Source organism: Varanus komodoensis, unplaced genomic scaffold, assembly GCF_004798865.1.
Source record: "Varanus komodoensis strain SLA01 unplaced genomic scaffold, ASM479886v1 scaffold36, whole genome shotgun sequence".
In the NCBI taxonomy this organism is placed as follows: Eukaryota; Metazoa; Chordata; class Lepidosauria; order Squamata; family Varanidae; genus Varanus; species Varanus komodoensis.
Window position 1 is genome coordinate 8,667,608 of NW_025335873.1, and position 24,429 is coordinate 8,692,036.

The window sequence follows — 24,429 nt, forward strand, 5'->3', positions numbered from 1 at the left end:
CGGGGGCGGCCCGCCACGCCGCGCCATGCCATGACTCAGGCGGCGCCGGGCCTGCTCCCCGGGGGACGCGGGCCCGCCGCGCTGCTCCGGTCGGGGCCCCGGAGAGGAGGGCGCCCCCGGAGCGGCCCCTCTTCCTTGCCCCGCGCTGCCCCCCTTTCCATGCCGGGAGACCCCCAAGTGGGGCCGGGCGGCCGTTTCCCTCCAGGAGTGGGGGCCTGCGCTCGCTTCCCTCTTTCAGACCTCTGCATTTCCCACCGCATTTCGGGGAGGGGGCTGGGGGTTGTCTTCCGAGTGCCAGCCGCCGAGAAAGGGGTGAGGGGCCCCTTGGGAGGGTGGCTGTGATTGAGCAGGGGCCTCACTGCACAGGCAGTTAATTGCATGACGGCAGCCCATGAAATCTAGACGTTGCCTTCTTTGACCCCCCCCCCTTCCTCTAAATCATGCTCTGCCCTGCCTGCTAAAAAACAGTTCTCTGAAAACAGTTGCAAAGGCACCCTCCTGCTTCCATCTTTCAAGTGCTGGCAGCAAATCAGGAAAGTTAATCCAGATTATATTTGAGGGGTGCATAGCTGGGAGCCACTAGCCCTGGGAGATGCCCCTGAGCTGTCCACAACTTGTATCACCTCTGAAATGACCTGGGTTGACAGGTAGCTCAGGCAGGCGACCTGCACCAGGTTAGGCTGAAAAAGTTTTGTGAGTTCTCAGCACCTCTCCGCTTGTACTTCTGTAATGGGTATTGTTTTGATGTGCAGGCAATCGGAATCGTTGGGAAAGGCCGGGGTAAACACGTTTGCATTGATCCATGAAAGCATGTGGTAGCCCCTGTCTGGTTCCCTGGGGGAGGAGGGAGTCATTCCAGCAGAAGGGGCAGCACCTCAGAGAAGGCCGGTTGCAAGGTCGCTTCTAGGTATGACTCTGCAGGATGTGTCCCAGGCAAGGCCTCTCTTGGAGGCAGAAATGGCCGAACAGGTCTTGTGTGTGAAAGGATGATACTGCAAGTAAATCTGGCTGTAGGTTGTTGAGGTGTTGAGGGCTTTATATGCCACATCCTAGCACCTTGAACCTGGCTTGGTAGCAAACCGGCCTTCAGTGCAGCTTTCAGTGCAGATGTGGCGGGTGCACCCCACTCATGAGGATGGTTGCAGCCTTCTGCAGTAGCCGCGTCTTCTGAAGGGCAGCCCACACTGAGGGCCTGGTAATCCAGTCATCTGGTCTCAGAGTTTGCAATGTTCGGATCACAATGCACGGAAGTTACTTAGGCCTCTAATGGCAAAGCAATCTAGGAACCACCTGCCTGTTTCTCTGGCGGAAGGTGCAATGTTTTTAATGTTTCTCATGTTCGTATTTTCTCCTATTTGCAGGAATGCTCACTTAGAAGCAGAGGGCGCAAAGAAGGGTCTTCGGCTTCCCTCTGCTCGCAAGACAGGCACTACTATTGCTGGTGTGGTGTTTAAGGTGAGGTTTTGGTTTCTCTGCTGGTGCTTGTTACAGTAACATTGGTGTGGCTTCCCAGTGTGCGCTTTCTATCGGTAACGTGCCTCTTTACTCAGGAGCAAATTCCACCGAGTTCAGTGGGGCTTGCTCCAAGGAACATGGCGATGGGATTGCAGTTGAAAGGAATCCTTCTTTCTCCAGGATGGGATTGTACTTGGAGCAGATACGAGAGCTACTGAAGGAATGGTTGTTGCTGACAAGAACTGTTCAAAAATACACTATATTGCTCCAAACATCTAGTAAGTATAGGTATTACTAATTTCTAGCTTTCATGTGCACAAACTTTCTGGAAGAATTATGGGGGAGGAGTTGGTTTCGGATGGTTTGTTTCTAATGAATTAAATGGGTTAACAGTAGACAAGAGAATGGATGTTTAGGATGTGAATACCCCACCCATGTGGGACAGAAACAAGGCCCACAGGGCCCTGTATTTCCTAGTAAGCTGTGACGGAGACCTTCTTTCTGTCTCGATATGTGTAGGGTTGCAGCTTGGGAGTATTTTTTTATCTTGCTCCGTAGCCAAACAGATACCCAGAGTAGCTTGTGAAGAATCGGTTACATGTTGCTGATTGCTTACTAAACAAAGCACAATGTTTGCAGTTGTTGTGGTGCTGGGACAGCTGCAGACACCGAAATGACAACTCAGATGATTTCTTCCAACATGGAGCTGCACTCCCTCTCGACCGGACGGCTCCCCAGGGTGGTCACGGCCAACCGGATGCTTAAGCAGATGCTCTTCAGGTAACTGTCTTTCGAATGGGCAGCTCTGCTGCTGAATAGCAGGAAAGCTGCCCAGCCCATCAACGAGCAGTATACCGGTTCAGCGATGGGTGTTATGTTCTGAAATATGTGGTAAACCTCCTGTAGGTCAGATTTGAAAACTAAGTTTTTGCTTTGGAAGGCATCTGCTTCGCTTCCTCACAGTGAAGATGTACCGGTTTGTGTTCCAGATATCAAGGTTACATTGGTGCTGCCCTGGTTCTTGGTGGGGTGGATGTCACCGGCGCCCACTTGTACAGCATCTACCCTCACGGATCTACTGACAAATTGCCGTATGTTACCATGGGTGAGTTGCTTCCCTCTCGTTACTGAACATGTGCTAACTACACTGCCCGCTAGTGGAAATCCGTGTTATTTCATTTATGTAGGCCCTGTAGAAACCGAAAGTAAAACAGATGGTTTTTTACTTTGTCATTGTCTTGATCAGCTCAAGAAAAGCTTGGTTCACTGGCTGATTGTAATTGTGAGCCGGAAGTCCTTCCTTCCAGGACTCACCAGAGAATCAGCTCTTAGAACACTGTTTCATTGCTGAATGACAGGTATTTTGCTGAATCAAATCTCACAGAAGCCGTTCTTCATCAAGAACAGAAAGCAAGCGTAGACAAAGTATCTGAAACACCGTTCTAATCACTGCAGAAAAAATACAGAGAGAACCACATCTGGTTTCTTAGCCCAGTAGCTGAATTCTTGGCTGGCAGTTGCAGAAATAGCTTCGGCTGAATGAATATTTGAGTGAGTAGCTCTTCTCTCAGTGGTGGGCTGGCATTAGTGACTGTTTAAGTAATGGTTTCTTCTTGAAGTAGTTGCAGTAGTTTAGTAGGTTAATGGTGGTGTTTATTGAGAACTGCCTCATGGAGCTCAGTTCTATTGTTTTGGTTCACTCTGTTTATAGGGACTGAACCACTCTCCTTAAATTATCCTTTAATATGCTATCCTTAAATACACAGCCCAAGTAGAAAAATACACACCTGGCCTTAGGAATATTTCTACTATTAACAGAAAGCCCTTGATCAATTCTAGAGTACACTTGTGAGATTCTTTGGTTTGGTTTGGATTTTTCATGTGGGTGTTTAGGGGATAAAAGAATTCCAGGCATATGCAAGCAGATTTGTACAGAAGTGTTTAGACCAACCGAGAGACTTTTTTAGACCAATAGATGGTGCCATGGTACCCTATAAAATTGTAAATTATTTATTCCTTGCGTAGAGTGTACTTTTTGAAAGAATGCTATTATAGGATTTATGATGTAATATTATTTCCAGGCTCTTATATGAATTAACATAAAAAGAGGAAATTGGATTAATATTTATAAATGTGCCCCAAAACTTATTAAATATTAAACTACTTGAACCATAAATTGCTTTGCTTTGCATGTCCATATTGTGAGTGATCAGTGAGTCCAAACCAACAGAGCTCCTGCCTGCCTTCATTTGACTGCTTGACGGATGCCCTGAGGAACAGCCGCTCCTTAAACGGCTCACCAAACCCAAAGAAAGATCATGGGCTCCTGAGATCTGCAGGCAAAGTGACGAGACTGTCCTGCTTTTGTCTGTGCTGCCCCATCCCCTGTTGGACAGGATGCGGCCCAGACAGACGCGCCCAGTCTTCATAACCGCTGCTCCTTGCCCTGCCGGCGCCCTCCGCGGTATGCTGCCTACATCCTCCGATTAGTGAATGCCGTCGGGCTTTCTCTAGGAAGCAGCCGTTCGCTCTAGGGAGCAAAAAAAGGGATTTTCTCCCATTTCTCAGCCGAAGGGGCTTTCGGGGGGGCTTACCTCTTCTCACCGATAACAAGGTGGTATCTCCTGCAGACTTGTAACGTAGAAAGTCAGAAGGCACAAGTGAAGGTAGATGCAGAGGAGAAAGAGGATCTGTCTGTCCAGCGCTCTGCCTGTGGAATGGCCATAGCGGCGTCCTGTAGAGGGAGATGGGAAGGCCGGCTACTTCGCGTCTTGCTTAGTGCACTGCTCTGCGTAAGGTTGCCTTTGAAGAGCATTAAGAAATGGCGTTTGCGCCAAACTGCTGGGGAACACGAGTGGGAGGGCGCTGTCCCACCACTATCCTGCTTGTGGGTCGGCCGCCGTGTGGGCGGAACGCTGGTCCAGGTGGCCCCCTGGTGTGACCCAGACTGGCTCCGAGATCCCAATTTATAGCCTGCCTTTTTTCCTCCTATGAGGAGCCCACAGTGGCTAGCATGGTGGTTCTGCTCTTCTCCACTGGATCCTCACAGCGCTCCTGTGAGGTAGGTCAGGCTGAGAGGCCGTGACTTGTACAGAGGAACCCAGCAAACCTCATGGTGAAGTGAGGGCTAGACCTTGGATCCCCCAAGTCCCACCACACTGATAACTAACTCTTAATAATCTTCTGGAAGGCATTTTGCATTGCTTCAATTTGCTCTTTCAAATCCTTTTGAATATTTAAAATATTCCGTCTGCTATTATGATGCTTTCCTGCTTCTTTGTGTTTAAAAGTTTAAATGAAAGGATGTTGTGGTCAGTTTTTCTATTTTTGGGGAAAGCAGTCTTGAAGGCAGGATATGTTTGTTTTAATTATATTAAATACATTTGTAGTTTATGTGTCCAGTGCTCTATCAGAAATTACTTTTAGACTTGCTTTTACTGGTGGAACACATTTAAATGTGATGTGGGAGATAGAGAGTCTGAAGTAGTCATGCAGGAATAATAAAACATTATACTCCATCTATGCTTCTAAGGCTTGAGAAATTATGATCTAAAAATGTCATAAAATCGGGCAGGCTCTGATCATTGGAACCTCGTAGTATGCAGACGCCTTGCAGTCCTTGTAAATTGGAATACTCCAGTTTGGGCAATTTTGGGACACATAGGAGCACTGTACCCTCAACCAGGTTGGGTTGTAATTCTTTAGGAGGAAAACCTGTTATGTTTCAATTCTTGAATTTCAGAAACATGCATCTTTTGGCAACCAAGGAATGCATCTCCTAGTGACACACAAGTGAAGGGAGTCATTGGTGGCTCAAAACCTTTATTTCCTTTTAATTCGGTAGTGTTCACTCAGCGCAGCAGAGGTGTAAATACTTAGATCTGCTCATGTGTGAGGCATAAAATAGGACACATACAATCTGATCCTACTGCTACTAATGGATTTCCAATGTATCTGCAAACGGCATTCTGATTTCCCATCCTGTCTTCCTTATTTATTCCTGTCATTGTTGTGACCAATCTGTAATGAAAATCTGGAATACGGAAGGCAGGACTGTGTGTCATCGTTTGCGCTAGGCGAAGGAAATAAAAACCCAGCGTTTGAGACCTGACTAGCGAGCAGTGTCCTTCCTCAGAAGCAGTTTAAAATACACTCAGTGCTTACTCAGGAGTGAAAACATCAAATTAAAGTGTTTATGCTGACAAAGGACAAATGTGGATTTCAGCAAACGATGCAAGATTGTCTGATTGCTGGCTTGTCTCGAAAAGCTTCTGGCCATGGCTATATAATGAAATGCATGCATAAAATTAAAGCGCTTGAAGTCTGCAGTTCAGACATGGGAAGGCGCGGGATGCATTCCGGGGGTCTCTTGTGGCTGAGCCTGATCTCTTGGCACCGGGATCGTTCCATATTCATAAATCAGCTCCGTGTGCGTTGGCAGTGTCTGTCTGTAATGCAGGGATGCCACCAAGAGACCAGGCCTCTCAGCCAGGAACCGGAGTGAAAAATGATGCCGATCGATGGTTCTGTAGAGAGCACTGGATTTCTACCTAGGAAGAGCAGCAAATTGAATAACAATGAGCATTTGTGAGTAAGAGTCCTGTCAGGGGCTGCTGACACTGATGGATTAAAGAAATCTAAATGTTCCTCTCCGCACACTGCACGTGTTCTCCAGTGTGGCAGGAGCAAACAGGTTTCCGGGTGCCGAGGATAGGGATGTCTGTGTCGTAAAAGGGAGCGTGCTTGGCTTTCTTGTGCAGAAGAGGGACGTTGATCCATTATGCTTACACAAATCAGATTCCAATAGCTGTTTAATTTGGGGTAGCAAGCAAAAACCGCAGCACTGGATCTGTAAAGGCACTCGGCGACTCCGAAATATACCTGTCTTGCAACTGTTTCAGAAACCTTCACTTCAGTCCAGGAAATATGTTCCAATGTCCCTGTAATTTCTAGGGTTTGTATAACAGAATTTTAAGGCTAGAATGTAGAAGTTTGCACATCCTGATCCAGCCGCTTGTGGGCATCCAGCGCGCGCACCGAGTGTTTTTCGATCAGCAGCAGCTGGGTCTTTTCAGCCTTGGGAGCGTTTGACACCTGCAGTGCTCCACATGACTCCTCGCACCAAATGGGGATTTAGGGCATGGGGCAGACGGGGCAATTCCTCCTGAGTAAGGGGCCTTACTCACTGGGCAATCTTTATGGTGCCTCTGAAAAGCTGCCCAGACACAGAATCTTCTGGTTCCATGCTATGGACAGGGACATAATGCTCTTGGGCTGTTCTTAGCGCATGCGCTGTGTTAGCAATCATGCGGGTGGCTTTTTTCTCTCTGTCACAGGCTGGCCTGATGAAGGCACAGACTCCAGGGGAGATTGATGCCAAAAGTTGGTACCTCCCAGTGAGTTAAGTGGGGAGCAGCACATGGTTTGTGTCTGCGTTCAGAGATGCAGCTGAGGTGTATGCATTTATCCTTCACTTCAGGGAGTGTGTTTATCAGAGACGGGGGTGGGAAGCAGGGGTTCCTTCCCAGCACTACCCCCTTCATTAGCCTACTGCCGTGTGGGGGCTAGGCTTTGCTGGCCTGCATTAGGGGTCATGTCTGTATCTGGATCCCTGCGCTCAGATCTCCAGCTCTGCCTTGTGGAATAGTAGGAATTTTGCTATGGGGGAATTGCTGTGACATACTACTTCGCTACATCCAGGTTCTTCCCTTTCCTAATAACCGTGCAGCAGGGCCTTAGGAGACCGCGCTGCCGGTTCTCGCTGGCAGAGGGGGCCCAGGCTACTGTGCCTTCCTGATAGACAGCGTCTTGCACACAATTTGATTTTGACTTGTAGTCGTGGCTCAGCCTAGTCCGTCTTGTTTGCTATTTTTGCAGGAGACGCATTCCCCGAATGTCACGCTCTTCTCCTGTCAGTCCCTCAGAAAGAATTCCTCCTGATTTCTGGTTTTAGCTTTTGGAAAATGGAGCCATATGAGGTTCTGAGGCTGAAACAAATAGCCGCTGCCTGGAGTATAAAAGGGTGTTTTGAGGGCCCCACTGCTTATAAATGTGATGTATTTGGTACTGTAAAGGTAATGATCCCCAACCACTGCAATATTCCATAACAGAAGAATCTGTCACATTTGCCGGGATTACCATGTTCATTGATTTGTGTCCGTAAATCTGCTGCCTCTACCCTTTAAACTTGATCTATAATTGGACCTCCTTAAATGGTTCAGATAAGATAGTCTGTATTTTCTCAGCAGTGTCACTGTCAGCTTCTCTCTTTTCATTATACATTCAGCAGACTTGATAAAATCAGCAGGACACCTCATTTGAAACTGTTTAATCGCTGCCTTTTTCTTTTACTAAACCATTGAGGTGGTCAAGCGATGTACACAAATCATTTTAAATGGAAAATACAGCTTTCTGGGTGACCCAGCTAAATAGATAGTGGTATGCAAAACAAGTTAAAAAGTAATAAATGCCAAAAAATCTCCTAATTGGCATAAAAAATTGTAGGCAACTTTGTTCAATTTCCAAAAGTGGAGCAGCTTGAAATATTGTCTGGGTGCCTCAAAACACGATGATGTCTCTATGCAAAGGAGATGTGCTCTCTTTTCCGAACAAAGCAAGATCAAGGCTGCTGTTCAAAATGTCCTCTTGCAGGCGGCACGAGATATTTGTAATGTCTGTAGCTTACTTTGGGGGAAGAGGGCTTCTGTGGGTCGTTCAGTAAACACAGAGGGTTTAAACCTTTGTGTGAGGTCATTTAGTCATCCTTGCCTCTCTGCCTCGCTTTTCAATGTGCTAACTGGAAACAACAACACAGTATAATATACTATACTGGCATAGGTGAGAATGAATAGCCAACTAGCCGGTTGCACTTTTCTGTGTACCTTGGTGAAAATACTGGGTCAGCTCATTAAAAGCGTGCCTTTTCTTTCACTGGTATAAAGGAGTTGACAGTTCTAGCCGGCCTCATCTCAAAGCTTCTATGCAGACGTGGCTTAATACCGTGTATAAAACAGCCATTTTGCAAAAGCTGACCCCAAAGAAAAAAGCAAGGGGCGGGATTGCAAGAACTCCCTAGGTGCCCCACGGGCTTGGCTATGCCCAGTGGGGTTTTGATTTATTTGCCTTGAGCACCAGACCCCCTTTTTTTGCACCCCCCCCTTCAAAGTCTCAGTTTCAAAAGTTGTCTCAGTTTTAAAAGCGCTTAGGTGGGTGTGGGAAGTTGTAGGTTCTCATTTTCCGCCATCTTTGTCCCCTCGATGCCAGCAGATCAGAGGAAGGCCTGTCTGTAAACCCTTCTCGAAACGAGCGAGGGCTTGCTCTTGAGTAGGAGTCTTGAGTGAAATGGAGAGCCCTCTTTTTAAAGGCCTTGTGTCCGGTGTGGCCTTTGGGCTGTTTGTCCATTATCTTACTGGTATTTACACGCAGTTGGCGGCCTGGTGTCCATCCGTGGTCTGCCTTTTCCTGTTCGTGCACAGAACAGAGAGGAGCTTTTTCTGCAATGGCCCCTCCCCATGGATGGGTCTTCCCTCTGAGCCGCTTCAGGCCTCAGCACAGGCTTGTCCGTTTGCACCCCACCTTCTGCCCAGAAGGGCACTCAGGGCGGTTTTAAGCATGTCTTGAAAATGTAGCTGTTTGCGTTAGCTTTCCCCAAGCGTGAGTAATCTTTGTACCAGGCTCCTGTTTATTTTGCATTCATGCATGGCGGTGTAGAGTGTTGTTTCTTTGTTTTGTAAAGCTCTTTGGGATTTGTTTCAAATGAGAAGCTGTAAATAAATCTTGCAAATAAATAAAAGGAGGACTGATGGCTTTTCTTTTCTGGTTTCAGGTTCTGGAGCCTTGGCAGCCATGGCTGTTTTTGAAGACAAGTACAGACCTGACATGGAGGTAAAAAAACTCCCACAGCACTTCCACAGTTCGTTTGCATAATTGGACATCAGCGTGGTGTGTGGGTGCGGGCTGGGGGGGTGCGCCTGATTCAGAACAAAGGCCAGTTCCTACTCTGATCTTCTGTTATTTTTTACAGCCCCTTTTTAGTGATTTTAATAACACTATCTAAAAAGACTAGTATTAATTCTCCTCTCCTGCCCCTCCTCCCCACATTTCCTCTCACTCGGTTAAAATATTTTGACTTCTTGCCAAAGTCCATTTTGCCTTTTCCAGTAGTGTCTGGCCCTGCTTGCATTGCTAAACTGGTTTCAAGCCCGAGCAGAGGGGGGGCCGGGGCCGGGCACCTGCGTCGCTTGCGGCATCTTTCTTTGCACAGTGCTGGCTGTTTCTTGCGGAACACCCTAAACTCAGGATGGCACAGGTTAATTGTGGGTGGTCTGATGTACGGGGGATCCAGTCATAGGGCGTGTGGGGGGGGCTTCTTTACGTCTCTGGGGAAATCCTCAACATCCCCAGCTGCAAAGGTTCCTTAAGGTGAAAGGGCAGAACAACTAAGATGGGTGCCCAGTTTTTCTACCTAAAGGTCAGCCTGATGAAGTGGTTGTCAGGCAGCCAGCCTCAAGCGGAGTTTGGAATTCACCGCTACACTAAGCGTGGCCAGAAATCCACCAACTTTGGCTGGATCGCTGGGTGCCGCTGTCTCAGATAACCACGCTAAGTTTCTCAGCGCAGCGAGACTCCGCCTGCCCTTCCCTGAACTGAAAAGCCGTGCTTGCAAGCAGAGATCTCGTTTCTCTGCCGAACGCGCAAAATACGGCTTGCCGCTCAGATAAAGCCGCCTAACTCACCCTAGGGATAAGCAGTGTCATTCAAAGGTGTATTTTGCTGGGAGGATATTTGTGCTGCTAAGCTTGCTCAGAACTTCAGCCGACCTGGTAAACTCCATTGGTGTTTCCTGATGGGTCTCCCGAAAGGGGGCTGGGCTCTGGTGACCTCCCCCCGAGAGACATGAAACTCCCAGACTAGCAAGCCCTGACTTTTTTTCCTAAATTGGGAGTGGGTGGCAGCTCAGTCAGGAAAGGGAAGGAAAGGTCTTCCCTCGGCCTCGTTCATCAGGATTCAGAAGGACCAGAACAGAAGCGGAGCCCAGAGCGCTTGGCCTGAGTGCCGTCCACGAACAGACCGGCCTCTACGGTGCCGGACGCGCTTTCAGAGTTGCTGCTGGCACTGTCCCTCAGCACAGAAGCGCCTGTGAATCCTGCCTAGGAGGAAAGATTGCCCTTTGCAGTGCCTTAGAACTGAATTTTGAGTTTAAATGGTGCCTCTCGAAGGCAGATCCCTTCGAGGACACGGAGGAATCATTTCCGGTTGTGACCAGCCAGCTTCAGGCTGGACATCAGGAAGAGCTTCCTCACTGTCAGAGCAGTACGACAGTGGGGCCGGCTGCCTGGAGAGGTGGGGGGCTCTCCCACACTGGGGACGTTCGAAAAGAAACTGGGCAGCCCTGGGGGTGGGATGGCGTGACGGAGTGTCCTGCCACAGCAGGGGTTGGACCGATGGCCTTCATGGCCCCTTCCAGCTCTGCCCTTCGGTGTGCCCCCTATGCCCTTCAGCGCTCTCTTCCATCCGAAAGTCAAATGGTTTTATTGGGCCATCTGGTTTTTGCAAAGCCATTTTGCTATTCTGTAGACGGCAGGAGTAATGCAGTTCTGTCGAGGGGGGTATTTTCAAGGAAGAAGGGCGCTCTGGCTTGGGCAAGATGGTGGGGTTCCCTGACTTGAGTGTCTTCCGTGGCACTGATTCGTGAAGGGGTTTAGAGGCTTAAGGGCGTGAAAGTCGCACAACACGGCCGAACACCGTTGTGCGCATCGCCAGAGCGCGTTGCGTGGAATTTGTCAGCTGCCCGTGCTGCAGCAGCAGTGGGAACTTAAAATTCTCTGGGCCCTTGTCATTAAAATTAGTAGCAAATTAATATTTTTTCCCTGTCGAGATGAATGCTGATTCCCTTCCATCACAGAATACCTGTGAAAGGGCAGCAGTGGACTGCAAGACCATAATATCACAGAAAAATGATTCAAAGGCAAACTGTCCTCCACCCTGTGGTATCAATTCGCAAATTAGCATCTGGAATCTAATTAAACAAGCTTAATGAAAGTAGCAGCTGAATACTGCTAGAAAAGACAATCAGCCTTTCTCCCCTCTGATATATATTTTCTACTACTGAAGCTGTTCACCAAAAGCATCGTGTGAGCACAGTTAAAGAAATTAGCATTTATTTGAAGGCGAGGAACTGTTTTTTCTCTCTGCTTCGCTTTTGGCATGCGCCGGCGTCCCCAGAGAGCCATGCCACAACACGGAGTGCACAATATTTATAAATCTGTGACAGGCAATAATAGCAACTTGAAAAATTTCTTTTGCTGGAATTTCAAGTTGAGAGCTGCCAAAAGCTGAGAGGATCAAACCGGCTCTGGCAGCTGGCTGTGCCCTACAGTGAGAATAGCAGACTTTGAAGATGTTCGACTTAAAGAAACCAAGACTGCAGGCTTAGCCAATTTTCGCGGGTTTCTCCAGCCCTGGCTCTCTGCCTTTTGAAGATGAGTTGCCTCAGGCATCCTCACACCAGCAGGGCTGTGTCCCCCCCCCCCCCGCCCTCCGCCCGCACCTCGACTGTGTGTCTTGAGTTTGAGGTAGCAAGCGACTCTGTCAATGCCAAGCACGACAGGCCTTCCTCGGGCTGCAGCGCAGGCTCAGCATCCCGGATCCTTCTCACATCCATGCCGGCCCCGGGAGGGCCCGCGGATGGCGGCGGCTCGAGCCCTGGAGCTCCGTGGATGCTTCGGAGAGGAGGCCAAGCATCCGACTGCCGAGGGGCAAGAACAGTTCCTCACAAGCACACCGAGACGTACCTGAGACGATGTCGGTGGGAGAGCACTGCAGCTGGTGGAGTTCTCGGAACAAAGCGGGCGGCTTTGCTTCCCGCAGGATGAGCCGCTCCTTCCAGAGAGGGAAGGATCCCAGCCTCTGGGTGCCGGGCTGGCTCACGAGCATCGCATGCGCATGCACATTCATCGGGGTCCTGGTTCCGCTCATTTGGGTTTTAGGCGCGTTTGGGCGTCCTGCGACTCGGAAGCTGTGGGAAGGCAAGCACAGTGCGACGGCACGGGGAAGAGCGCGGATTTGCAGCAGGGGGTGAGAGACAGGGCGCTCATGCCCCGCTCCCCATAATCAAGTTGGACTCGCTGAGCAATCGCACCTCACATCACATGGCAAGAAGGGTGTTTACTGACGTTACCGAAAGATGTTAAGGCAAATGAAGATCGGCATGCTTGAGAAGCTCAGAAGCACCCGTGGCAGGACGGGTGGCAGTGCCGCTTGCTGGGCGACTCGGGAGGCCGCCCTGGCTTGGGCCAGGCGCCAGGCGGAAGCTGGGCTGAGGCCGGCGGGGCGGGGGACAGCGCCCCTGGCAAAGACAGGTTGCCCAGCCCATCAAGCCAGAGCCCCTCCTTTGCTCTTGCTTCCATGCACATCCCCATCACTAAGCGGGCCTTTTGCGGCTCTAAAATGTTTTTCAAGCCCTGGCCTGAAACTCTTTCTGACCCTTGGGAACAGCATCCTCGGCGTGGCAGGCAGACTCGAGGCGAAAATTCGGCCTGCGGTGTCGGGAGTGCTGTGCGCTTGGGGAACTGGCACCGCAGGAAGGCGCCCTCGGAATAGGAGAGGGTGCCTTGAGGAGATGTCCGTGCTGCCACGGGGCTTGCCTTTCCCGGTGAAAGGAGGGCTTGTCGCCCATCATTCCGGGCTGGATGCGCATCGCTGTGCTCCGTGCGGGATTTCGTGTGAAAAATAGCCGCATGATACCCACTCGCTGCCCCGTGAGCATCCATGTCGGTGCTGAAACTGGGCACACGGGTCTCGTGCCTTGGAAAGGGAAGCCCTTGCGCAAAGCACCTGTGGCACTTGGCACGCGGGGAGGGACGCCACGCTTCGGGAGCAGAAAGCCCCAGCCCGCCACTCTCCAAGCCGCTTTCGGCTGCGGGTTCCAACGAGCGGCATTCAGAAGGTGCAAGTCCACACTGATCACTGGCTGGGAGCAGGCGGCCTGTTCCCTTTCGGGGCGCTTTCGGCTGCTCCTGCAAAGGAAGTTCTTCACCAGCCCCTTGAGACCCTTCTTTGTGCGACGGCGTTGAACCCGGGACTTCCTGGCTGCAGAGCCGTTGCCGTCTTGCAGGCATTGTGCTTGATTGCGTGCGCACTTCTGCTGCCTTCGGGCTTCCAGCCGTCTCCTCCGGATGTGGGGCAGGACCCACCGTTTGCGGGTTCTTCGTGTGGCGCAGTGGCGTGAACAGCAAGGTGAAGGGTAGTTCCGGTTAGCACAGCAGGAGAGCTCAGGGAGGGACTGGCCCCGAGGCTCTTCTGCAGGTGCCGTTTGGGTGGTCACGTCGCCACTCCATTCAGGTTCCCTTTTCCCTTTTCCGAGTCGAAAGACAGCATGGCCAGAACCGTTTCTGGTCAAGCGTCTATTTTTAACGGTCCATGGGAGGGGGAGGGTGGGAGTCGCGACTTCTGGGGGCTGTTTTTGATAACGATCCAAACTTTAATCTCGATCAGGTGCCGCCGCCTCATCAGTCTCATTTAGGCGGCCTGCGTGGCCGCTTGACACGCCGCGACAAGCTGCATATGAATGTGGGTTCATTAGCGGGGCTGATCAGAGTGTCCGTGCGCCTGCCACAGGGCTCAGGTGTGGCTGTCTTTTGGCTAATGCCCCCAGCTGACACTCGGCGTTTTAATGACTCCACGGGAAGGTGGCTGCTTGCTGGGAAGTTTGCCAGCAGACAATGGAGATCAAGGGGGACCACGCGCATTAAGCTGGAGCGCTGCCTGCGCAACCCGCATCCCCATTGGCAGTGCACGGAGCTTAAGCACATGCCTCAAAAAATAGGCCTCTTCTCACACAACGGCGGGCATTATTTTTGTCTCTGTGACAGCAGATTAGGCCGTGGGCAAGCGGCACGCCTCTGCCTTCTGTCCCCGCATCGCTTTTCTAGGGCGTGCGCTCCCTTCAGAGGAGCTGCAAAGACTCACATGAGCTGACTCTCCTTTCTGCAACCATGCAGGCATCTCCACATCCCCCCCGCCCCCGAATACTCACGTAATTAGGGAAACAGGTTCTTTTCATTAACGGGGCTGCTTAAAGCTTTTCCTACCTTGTACGCAAACGCGGTGGAGTAATGCTACTACGTCCAGCATCGTGCGATTACTGGCACATCCATTTATCGCATTTCCGTGGAAGCTCTTTGGGCGGTTTTTGCAGCGTTGGTTTTCCACCGGCGGTGGCTCTCAAGCTGTTCTCAGCAGTCTTCTCTCCCAAGAAAATTATGCACAACATTATCGTAAGGGAGCGATTTCCGTCAGTTCTGACAGGCTGCAGTTCCTCACCACTTTTGTCTGTTGCTCTGCGTGAAAACACTGCGATCTTCCAAAATATTTTGACTAACTGCTTCAAGTGAATCCTTTGTGGAACAGAACACAGAAGGGCAGCAGCGTTGCCTGAGCAGGGCAGAAATAAGTTAGCATCTCTTAAATTTTTGTGTCTCCTCATGTCTTTATGGACAGTGGTGATCGCTTTCACAGGGTGGATATGAAGGTCAAGTAATTATTTTTGATGTCTTTCTCCGGGGCAAGGATGCCCCCCACTCGGCCCTACAAGTGGAGAACAGGGTGGCGTTGTGCTAAAAATATTTTGTGTTGTGTGGTTTTTCCTGTCTTTCTGTAGCAAGCAAGAATTCTTGGTCAATATAAATAGAAATTGTGAGCAAGAAATAGTTGGGAGATTCTGACTTGGTGGGGCAGGCTGGCCACACTCTGACAGGGCTTTTAGTGGGATGCCTCCATGATTTAATGCCAGGCTTCGGCCTTTGGCTCTGCCTCCCCAGAAAACCCTTTTCCTGCGGAAAAGCGAATCATGGACAAATGCACCCGGCTTTGGGCACTGCAGCGTTGCTGGCCTGTTTCTCAGGCCTGCCGCCCCTGCAGGTGCCAAAACCAGCACCTCGCTGCAGCTGGGAGAAGACGGGCTTAAGAAAGTGAGGCTTTTATTCCGGCAGTATCCCTGCCATTCACATTTCGCTTCCAGGCAAATCTGGTTAATGTTGCTGCAACACCCATGGAAGGCCTTCTGGGAAGTCGCCAGGAATAAATGAAATTCCCCCGTGCAGTTCTACTTGATTTGTCACAGTCGCAAGCCCGGTGCAGCCTTTGCCACCCCCCTGGAAAATGTAGGTGGCGGCTGGATCCGTAATGCGAGGGAGAATCCAGCGGCATGGCTTTGCCGCCACCGCCGCTCATGTGAGAGGTGAAATAAGAGGAGCCAGCCTTGCTCAATGGTATCTCTAAAATAATGCGTTTCTGCCTTGGCAGGTAATTCGACATAAATTGTTAATGTAAATTCAGGTTAGTGGGGAAGATTTTTTTAACTAAAAATGATAAACTGCTGATTAATTCAGTATAGAACTCAATTACAAGTTGAAAGGGCCACTGCGGGACTCCAGAACCCTAAAGACAACAGATGTTGAATTGATATTTCAGCATATTTCACACTGGTATGAAATATTAACATGGTTTATTATACTTGTGTTGTAGGATATGAGAAAGGGGAGGCTGGATTGCTAGCGTATGTACTGGTACGTTGCGAAGACAGCAAAGGTTCATCCAACTGTAATTAAAGGCTTTGGAAGGGGCGACTTTCAGGGAAGCTGTGAAGAACAAAAGCCCCAAGGTCCGATCCCATGCCAGTTTCCTCCAAGTCCCAGCAGTCCCCATTCCGCTGTGCCACGTTGGCTGGGCTGTGCTGGGGGCTGCAGGCTTTGCCCTCCAGAAACGCACAAGATCGTGCCCTCCAGAATGAGGCATTTCCCCCTTTTGTTGAGATCTTTCCAGTTGTGCAGAGCAAAGGCTGAACTGAGCGCGTGCAGAATGCTCAAGGCAGCCAGGAATGTGGGCCTGCTTCGGGCCCCGACTGCTCATCCCCAGCCAGTGAAGTGGAAATAGCCCGGTGGTGCCGAACCTATGGCACGCGTGCCACAGCAGACCTGCAGAGCCCTCTGTCGGCAGGTGGGCCAAGTCGCCCCAGTAGCCGAGCATTGGATAACAGCGCGCATAGGGGCCATGTGCACGCTCAGGGAGGAGTGGCGGCGCCAGGCGATGACGTCACGAGCTCCTCGTCCAGGCTTTCGGATGGCCGGTCCTCGCGCTGCCAAGGATATATATTTTTTTTTTCTTGGACTGGCTATGAGGTGTTTTTTCTAAACTCAAAGCTCAGTTTTCAGGGTTTATTGCAGTGTTGCCACTTTGCGATAAGAGGGTTTTGGGTTGCAGTTTGGGCACTCGGTCTCTAAAGGTTCGCCATCACTGAAATAGCCTCTTGTCTCGTGTGTCTCCTAGCTGCAGACGGCACCCTTGCTGCAGTTCCTGTTGTGCGTGAGGGTGCGGCTGTGGCTGGCTCGCGGCTTGTCTTCCCTGCAGGCCCCAGTGAGTTTGGTCTCCGTTTTCAGGAATGAGACCCATCGCTTAGCCCCACTTGGCTGGGTGGGCAAGGCGCTAGCCTCTTGCCCTCTTCTCAGAAATACTCTGCCCACCCCCAAACCCGTGTTTTGCGTGGGATGGAGCACTTTCCGGCGCTGTTGAAGAATTAGGCGCACACTGAACATCGGTACTTCTGACGCTTTTTCCCTCCGCGGCTGAACGCTGTAAGAGGGATGGAGGGAGAGTGCGCTGGAGGTAGTGCTAGAATGCTAGACCTTTTTATTTCAACGATATTTTAATAATTGTTAATATTATTTATTGGTTTTAAATTTTTAGCCAAGATGAATCCAGGTTTTATATATATTTATCTGTATGATTGTTTATTTATGATGTTGGATGCCGTCCCGAGGCTTATGCGAATGGGACGGCATACAAAAATTCCAAATGATAGATAGATAGATTGATAGAATGTGGCCACTGGAAGGACCGTTTGTGCTGAGTATCCTGCCAGCGAGGCGATTCCATTAGGTTGCTTGCTTTAGAAGTGCGGCCCAGCATGCCAGAGGCAGGTGCTCAAGTACAGAGGCAGACTGCATCTTTAATGGGAGGTCATGGCAGAAGTAAACTGAGCGGTGGCATTTGAAAATGCTGACTTGGGCAGCAGTGTCACAGGGGTTGCTTTGGCTCCCCAAAGCATCAGTTCATGAGCGAGTTTTTAATCCAGTAGTTTTCTTTGGGAGCCTGCACGATGTGGCCAAATGCTCATTCCGCTTGGGGGAGCAGAACTGCTCCTTCCGAAGCAGATGTTCGCGGCCTCGGTTACGGTGACTATTATGGACTAACATCCAGTCCAGCAAAGGTCTGTCCAGAGGTATCTCCCATGAAGTTGCATTGGACAAGCGCCATTGCCAGTCATGGTTAGAAGGTGCATTTCGCTCCCCCCCATCTTTCCTGACCTGAAATGACCTGCTTCTTAGCAAGCCCTGGTTCCTTCAGTGGAGGGGGGTTCGCCCCTCACCCGGCTGTCCTTCGCAGCGGCACCGAGCAGTTCCTGGATGAGCACGCAAAAGCGAGGAGCCGGGCGGGGGGGGGGCAGTGGTTCCGGCGGCGTCCTGGGACTCAGGATCAGGTCCCTAGACCCCACTTGGCTGAGAGGACTTTGGGATAGTCACGGACTCTAAGCCTAACCTGCTTTGCAGGGTGTTTGTGAGGATGACATGGAGAGGAAGAAGATGTGAACGGCCTTAGGTTTCTTGCACCAGGGCTGTAAATGTAGAAACAGTAAATAAGGCGCCGTCTTGGCATTTTTAATCCTCCAGATCGGGGCAGGGAACACGGGGACTGTGGCGCCGATGCTCCGTCCGACATTTCCATCGCGTTGCACCGTCGTGTCTGCTCTGACTTAGGCGCTTCCAGCGTCCTGCCCTCGGCCGCCCTGCTCAGCTCGGCTTCCTAGGTGGAGCTGATCCCTCTCCTAGCTGCTCCTCCTCACCTTCTGCCTTCGACTTTCCCTAGCGGGATGGTCTTCTCCAGGGAGTCCTGCTTTCTCGTGATGTGCCCGAAGTTGGACAGCCTCAGTTTCGTCCTTTTTGCATCCAGGGAATGCACGACCTCCGTGGGTGCCCACAAGTGCTCTTCCCCTCCCAAAGCCTTATTTTTAAAAAATGGATGTGTTTTCTTAGCAGCGCCTGGGAATGCTTTGAAATAGGTTTCTCTTGATACTGAAACTGTGGTGTTCAAAGGGTTGTCCGTCTCGGGCTTACCTCTGGCTTGTGCTCAGGCTGCTTCTGCTGCTGCTTTCACAGGCCACCGAGCAGCAATTCTTCACGGCCTGGGACCGCTTTGTCCACGGCCAAGGGGTCCCGATCCCCAAAAGCTGGGCTAGCCCTGCCTTAGGAGTTGGCAAGCCAACGCCTCGGCCGCATCTCTCGGCTTTCTCAGAGTTCGAGTGGGAGCTGCAGAGCCTTGGGCCTCCAGCTGCGGGTGCCTGCATTTTCTTGCGAGATGAAACGGTCCATTTTACAGCATTTGGGGGGCGGGGGGCAGGTAATCAAATCCTTTTGATTTGGAGCGGCTGCGTCGGGTCAGTTTCCTCCCCAAGCTTCCCAGCAGATTTAGCTTGGCTTCCAGTTGTGTATTGATCAGCACGCGATTCCTCCCAGAAGACAGGCGTATCCGCATTTGTTCGCAATCGAGGCTGCCGATTACTCTTCCATGGTCTAATTATCCTTCTCTAGGCCCAGGTATCCTTCAAGAGCTATCATTTTCCTAGTCCCAAATTCCCAGCACTTCTGTATAGACTTTTACTGCTGCCCTGACCTCCCAGACACTTCCTCTTTCCCCAGCCGGGTTGCCTCTCTTACACGCTCACTTAAAGTAATTTGTACTTTTTTACTCTGTTTGGTATAATGAGGGCATTGAACATACGCCATTCTTGTGCACTGGAACAGTGGCGATAATTTTGAAAGCCCAACGCGGGTTATTTTGAAGGCAACTTCAGGATGAAGGCACCCAGGCTCGGCTGCTGGATTTTGTCGGCCCTTTTGCAGGAGCTTGGCTCTGACCTTGATTCTGATAGCCTTCCGCAACCATTCATGCGATAAATAAAAATGACAATCGAGGATCAATATATTAATCTCTTCCCCACACTTCCGTGTTGGCGTTGTCGTGCATTTCAGGCGGCCACCAGTTCTCCTGCCTGAGAACTGGTTCGCAACAGACGTGGCGCTGGCTTAAAAGCTTTGTGTCACAAATTGCAGGCCACGCTGGTCAGACACCTGGCTTCCCTCTTCCGGTTTAGTCCCTTGCTGGATCTGGATTGGGATGCCCAGCTTTCTCCCGTCCGCAGAGGGGTGGTGAGGCTGAGCAAAGGCAGGGAGGCTCCGTGCTGCGGGTGGGGTGGGGTGGGGGAAGGAAGAGCCCCCCCCCCCCCGTCTGGGGCTCGTGTCGCGGCTGTTGCAGAGGTAATCTATCAGTTTCGGAGCAGCTACAAAACGCCAACTCTCCAGATAACGGGTTTAAAGTAAAGATTTAATGCCATCTCTCTGCTATGGTGTTGCAATGACAGTTTAAAACTCGTTCTCTAAATCTCAGCAGACTTTATAGCCAGCAGTGGGCCAATATAGAGTTTAATGGCATTACAACCCATAAATCATCTTTTAAAGATGATACCAGTGGCTCCAAAATTAAATGCAGACAATCTCCTCCGTTATAAATAATTTATCAAACACCATTTCGGATGAGCCCTCCACGCAGAGTTATTTATTTTAGCCTTTACTGCTCAATTCCTCCGGCGCGCTTTGAGAGATCCATTACTGGTCAGTTTAATGAACTTGGGGGTCCGTGCTGCCCCCCTCCAGCAGTTTGGCGCATCTGCGGTGACCATTACGCGGCTGGTCCGGACCTCTTCGTGCCTCTCGCAAGTGTTGCCCATTTGTCTTGTGGCGGTAAATGGAGGAGCACATAGGAGCCCTGGGACGCATTGCGCGATGTGGCAACGGAGGCGAGCCGAGCGGTCTATAAAGGGTTTCTTGTCACAGCTGAGCAGTGTTACAGTACATCACTCGTACTGTAATCTCATTTAAGGAGCAGTCGTGTGCCCAGGAGAATGATATTCCCAGTTAGCTTGGGCTTTGCAACCATAAAGGAAGAAGTGCTCCTTTTATATACTCGGGAATTTTAGGGTACTTTTTTAGATTAATTATTTCCCTGCATCGTTCGTGCCCCCGTCGTTAAGAAGTGGCTGTCAGCACTTTTGCAATCAACCTCGGCTTTCCTGCCCTAAAGACCGCTCTCGTTGGCATGCAAGGACCAGCAGAGGAGCAGTTTTCCTGAGACAAGGTTCGGTGCCATCCTGTCCTCTTTCGCAAAATTAATATCCCGCTAGTGCTGAAGTGCTCCTTCATTTAAAGCGAAGGATTTCATCAAGCATATTTTTTAAAAAATTGACCTGACCTTCATGTGACGAGGGCACTTTGAACGATACTTTAAATCATACTGGGGCCGGGCGTGTTGAAGGTTTTTAGCTTAAACCCTTAAAAGGGCATTGGAAACTTGCTCAAACGCTGTTAAAAGCGGTTGAAGCTGAGACTTCAAAAAAGAGAGAGGACAGGTGCTTTGCCTTCAGTCTCAAAAGCAGGGCCTGTTTTTCTGTCAGTGTCGAATTGTGGGTACACAAAATAAGTATTTGTTGCTAAACTCGGAGGAGTGTAGCTGTGTCCCGCTGCCTTGCCGGGCTTGCGTTAATGTGTCGCCGGCCTGCCCTGCCTTTCAAGGACCATGTGATGATCTGATCCTGGAAGCATCGGAGGCGCCGGCAAGAGTCCCTTGAGCGAGACACGCCGAATGGGGGCCCCGCTTCTCATTGTGCACGGGGACAAAGCTCCGAGCCACATGCATTCATTTGCGAGTGGGAAGCCGAGCCAGTAAGCCGAGTGCAGGCCTTGGGCCTGGGTTATAATTGAGCTGTGAGGATCGGGGGGCCGCCGTGGGAAGCCCCTCTTGTGCGGAGGGTCTCGGGAGATGGCGGAACATATGCCGGGAACGGGCACAATCGCCCTTCAGGGACCTTTTCAGCGGCACTGCTGCAGCTGCGGCTCAGACCGGGGACACCCTGGGCTTTGGACGAGCGTGTCTCCTGCATCCTTATTCCGCTGTGGAAGCCCCTGCCTGTGGGGCTCGGAGGAGGCGTGAACAGCTCTCGCCTTTGCGTGCTGGCACCCCGAAGCAAGTGGAAAGGAAAGCGGGCCGTGCCTTTGGAAGGGAGCCTTGGGATGGAGAACAGAGTTCCGCCTCCCGGCCTTTTCCTGGCCTTGTGCAGGAAATGAGCAGGGGGGCCGGCCTGGGAAATCCGTGGTGCGACGGGGGTGGGACTGCCCTGCGCCCTCCTGGCAGAGGGGCTCCGAAGAGCAGAGCAGCTGACTGGGCCTGGGCAGCCTTGCCCGAAGAGCCAGCGGCCTCCTTCGCAAACACGCCCGTCCCGTTCGCCCGGGGTGCCGTGTCCAGAGCGGCTGTGGGGAAGCAGCCTCCCTTCCCTCCAAGGGCCTGTAGAGGGTGCTAACGGAGTGCCGATACAGGACCCTTTTCCCGTCGGCGGCCAAACGCATCCCTCCTCTGCTGACACGCCACGGATGGAGGGGACAGTGGCTCTGGTGGAACGTGACTGCAGCGGGCACTGGCGAAGTGCACGGAAGGGGCTGCTTGTCGGTCCCTGGGAGGCCGCCCGGCTCAGGGTCTTCCTCCTGCGAGCGTGCAGAGCAGCCCCTGCCCTCGCCTCATGGGCCGCTGTCCCACCGAAGTGGCTCCGTACCTAAATAAAGCAGGGAGCCAGTTTGCAGGGCCCGTGTGCCCACGGAGGGGTGAATTCCCCACGGGGCTGGCCCGCAGTGGCCGCTGTTTACCGCCACCCCACGTGGACCTGGGGCAGGGCTTGCCTAAGGTTAGGCGTTCCGCAGAAAATGGGTGACACGCGGCCGCCGCTGCTCCTGTTTGCTCCACGCAGGAAGCCACAGCACCTTAACGACTCTCGTGCTTCTTCTGGCAAAAACTTTTGTCAGCTTCAGCCCCTGCCTGCGAGACTTGGGAAAAGGAGGCTTGCCCCTCCCGAGATGGGCACAGATGCCGTCCTCCCTGTTTTCTTCCTTGGAAGGGTGACGGCATCAGTGGGGCATTTCCCTGCTTGTTTGAACGGAGCGAGACCTCCGGCTCCACGGGGCCCATTGGCATCCGTCTTGTGTTGCCTCCTCGAGAGATGATCCTCGAAGAGGTTGTGCCTCACGGTCGGAGCACTGCGCGACTGGTTGGAAAGGGCAGGGCAGCCGACTACCTGAAATGGCATGGATTCTTTTTCTTCCAGGAAGAGGAAGCCAAACAGCTGGTGAGAGATGCTATTGCCGCTGGTATTTACAACGACTTGGGCTCCGGCAGCAATATTGATCTCTGTGTCCTCAGCAAGAACAAACTGGACTTCCTCCGCCCTTACGATATGCCGAACAAAAAGGGAGAAAGGTGAGTGTGTGGACCCCCTTTTGGTCCACCTTCACGGCCAGATCCTTCCATGTTGCGATTCTGAAGGGCAACATGCAAACACGCCTGGCTAGGAGAAGCTCAGAGCATGTTGTCCCCGGTGTTGAGGGCACAGTCTGTTTTAGCTTAGATAATTAAGATGCCCTCTTGACGAACGAGCGGACAGAAGAATTGTTCCGGCCACAGTTGTCAGTGCCAGAGCGGCCTGTTCGTTTCCAGAGCCAGGTGAGCTTGTTGCAACGGCCATGAAGGGTTCTGGGGAGAGGCTCACGCGGGTGCAAGTGCCGCCGAAGCAGAGCTGGCGGTTCCTTGGTGGCTGCTGGTTACAGTGGTCTGATGGGAAGAGGTGGCTGCTTGGGTCCGCAGCTCCTTTCCCTGCCAAGGGAAGGCAGTTTTCCCCCTCCAGTGCTCCCTCAGAAGAGTGTCAGAGCACACACAGCCCAAGCCTCGAGAGAGCTTGTGCTGCATCGCCCCGACTCTGGGACTCGGCGCCGGATGCGGAAGCACACGTGTCCTTGCGCCCACACTGTGGCATCAACTCGAGGAGCAGACGTTAGGTCTTGCCGTCGTGGATTTCTCTGTGAAGTCCCAGCAGCGGGGCGACTGATGCCAGCGCAAGCTGTACTGAGCGCGCTGTACCAGCGAATCGCACTCCTCCTCGTGGGATTTTGCCTAGCGGGAGCTGGCTGTCTGCTTGCTGATCTGGATGAATCCGCATGTGCCGAGGAGCCGCAGGCGGGCCTTGGACAGGTCCTGACCTCTGCCTGTTGGCAGGTGAAGCTTTGTGGGTTTTATTTTTACCTTGAGTCGAAGGCAGCAGTGTCGCTGTGGAGTCTTCGGTAGACAGTGGGATTAAAAGGATGGTTTGCGATCAGCGCCTTCTCTGGAAAGGTCTGCTCGAGTTTCTGCCCACAGCTTTCTACAGCGCACACAAGAACTTGCCCTTGTCCTACATTAATCCAAGCAAGGTTTTTGCAAAATGAGCACCAAGACAGATGCTCACACGTGAGCGGAGCTCCCACCTTGTGCTCGGATCCAAAACGAAGGTTTTTGAACAAGTTGGGGGAAATTCTAGTTAGGTTAGGCCTTTTACCCAAGTACTTTCGGCCTGGTTACAAATCTCAAACCCATAATGAGGAAGGGCAGCATCGTAGACGTCCAGTTGTAACTCGGGTGGGACCTCAGCATTTCCCCCTACCCTTTTTCATTCACTGGTGGATTTTCGGCGGTGAAGCTCCTAAGACCAGCATCACTCTGCCATTGTCGTCTCCTTTTTTCCAACAGGCAAGGGAGATACAGGTGTGAGAAAGGAACCACGGGCATCCTCTCCGAAAAAATTACACTCTTGGATCTTGAAGTGGCGGACGAGACAGTGCAAACAATGGATACATCCTGATCTGAACCGATCAGGGTAGTGGAAGAGGGAACAGACATGTCCTCTTTGCTTTTGGAATGCCCAATTGTATGCTGGGCTTGTACACTGTCTGGTAGAATTAATAAAAATGAGAACTGTCTAATCCTTTTTTAATGACTGGTGTTGGC

The 24,429-nt window shown here is 51.5% G+C and overlaps 1 protein-coding gene across 1 annotated transcript; it reads left to right on the top strand.

Moving 5' to 3' along the window:
- The first annotated feature begins 1,320 nt into the window (after positions 1-1,320).
- On the top strand, positions 1,321-24,404 carry PSMB7 (proteasome 20S subunit beta 7). The gene is made up of 7 exons (XM_044440016.1): positions 1,321-1,455; positions 1,636-1,733; positions 2,095-2,235; positions 2,445-2,560; positions 9,281-9,339; positions 22,718-22,869; positions 24,172-24,404. The coding sequence occupies exons 1-7, from the start codon at positions 1,327-1,329 to the stop codon at positions 24,281-24,283; spliced, it is 807 nt and encodes a 268-aa protein (XP_044295951.1). The 5' UTR covers positions 1,321-1,326; the 3' UTR covers positions 24,284-24,404.
- Positions 24,405-24,429: the final 25 nt, after the last annotated feature.

Coding starts and splice junctions, on each gene's coding strand:
- PSMB7 (XM_044440016.1), top strand. CDS start 1,327: ATGTTTCTCATGTTCGTATTTTCTCCTATTTGCAGGAATGCTCACTTA. Junction 2,236..2,444: donor CTTAAGCAGATGCTCTTCAG/GTAACTGTCTTT, acceptor TTTGTGTTCCAG/ATATCAAGGTTACATTGGTG. Junction 2,561..9,280: donor ATTGCCGTATGTTACCATGG/GTGAGTTGCTTC, acceptor TTCTGGTTTCAG/GTTCTGGAGCCTTGGCAGCC.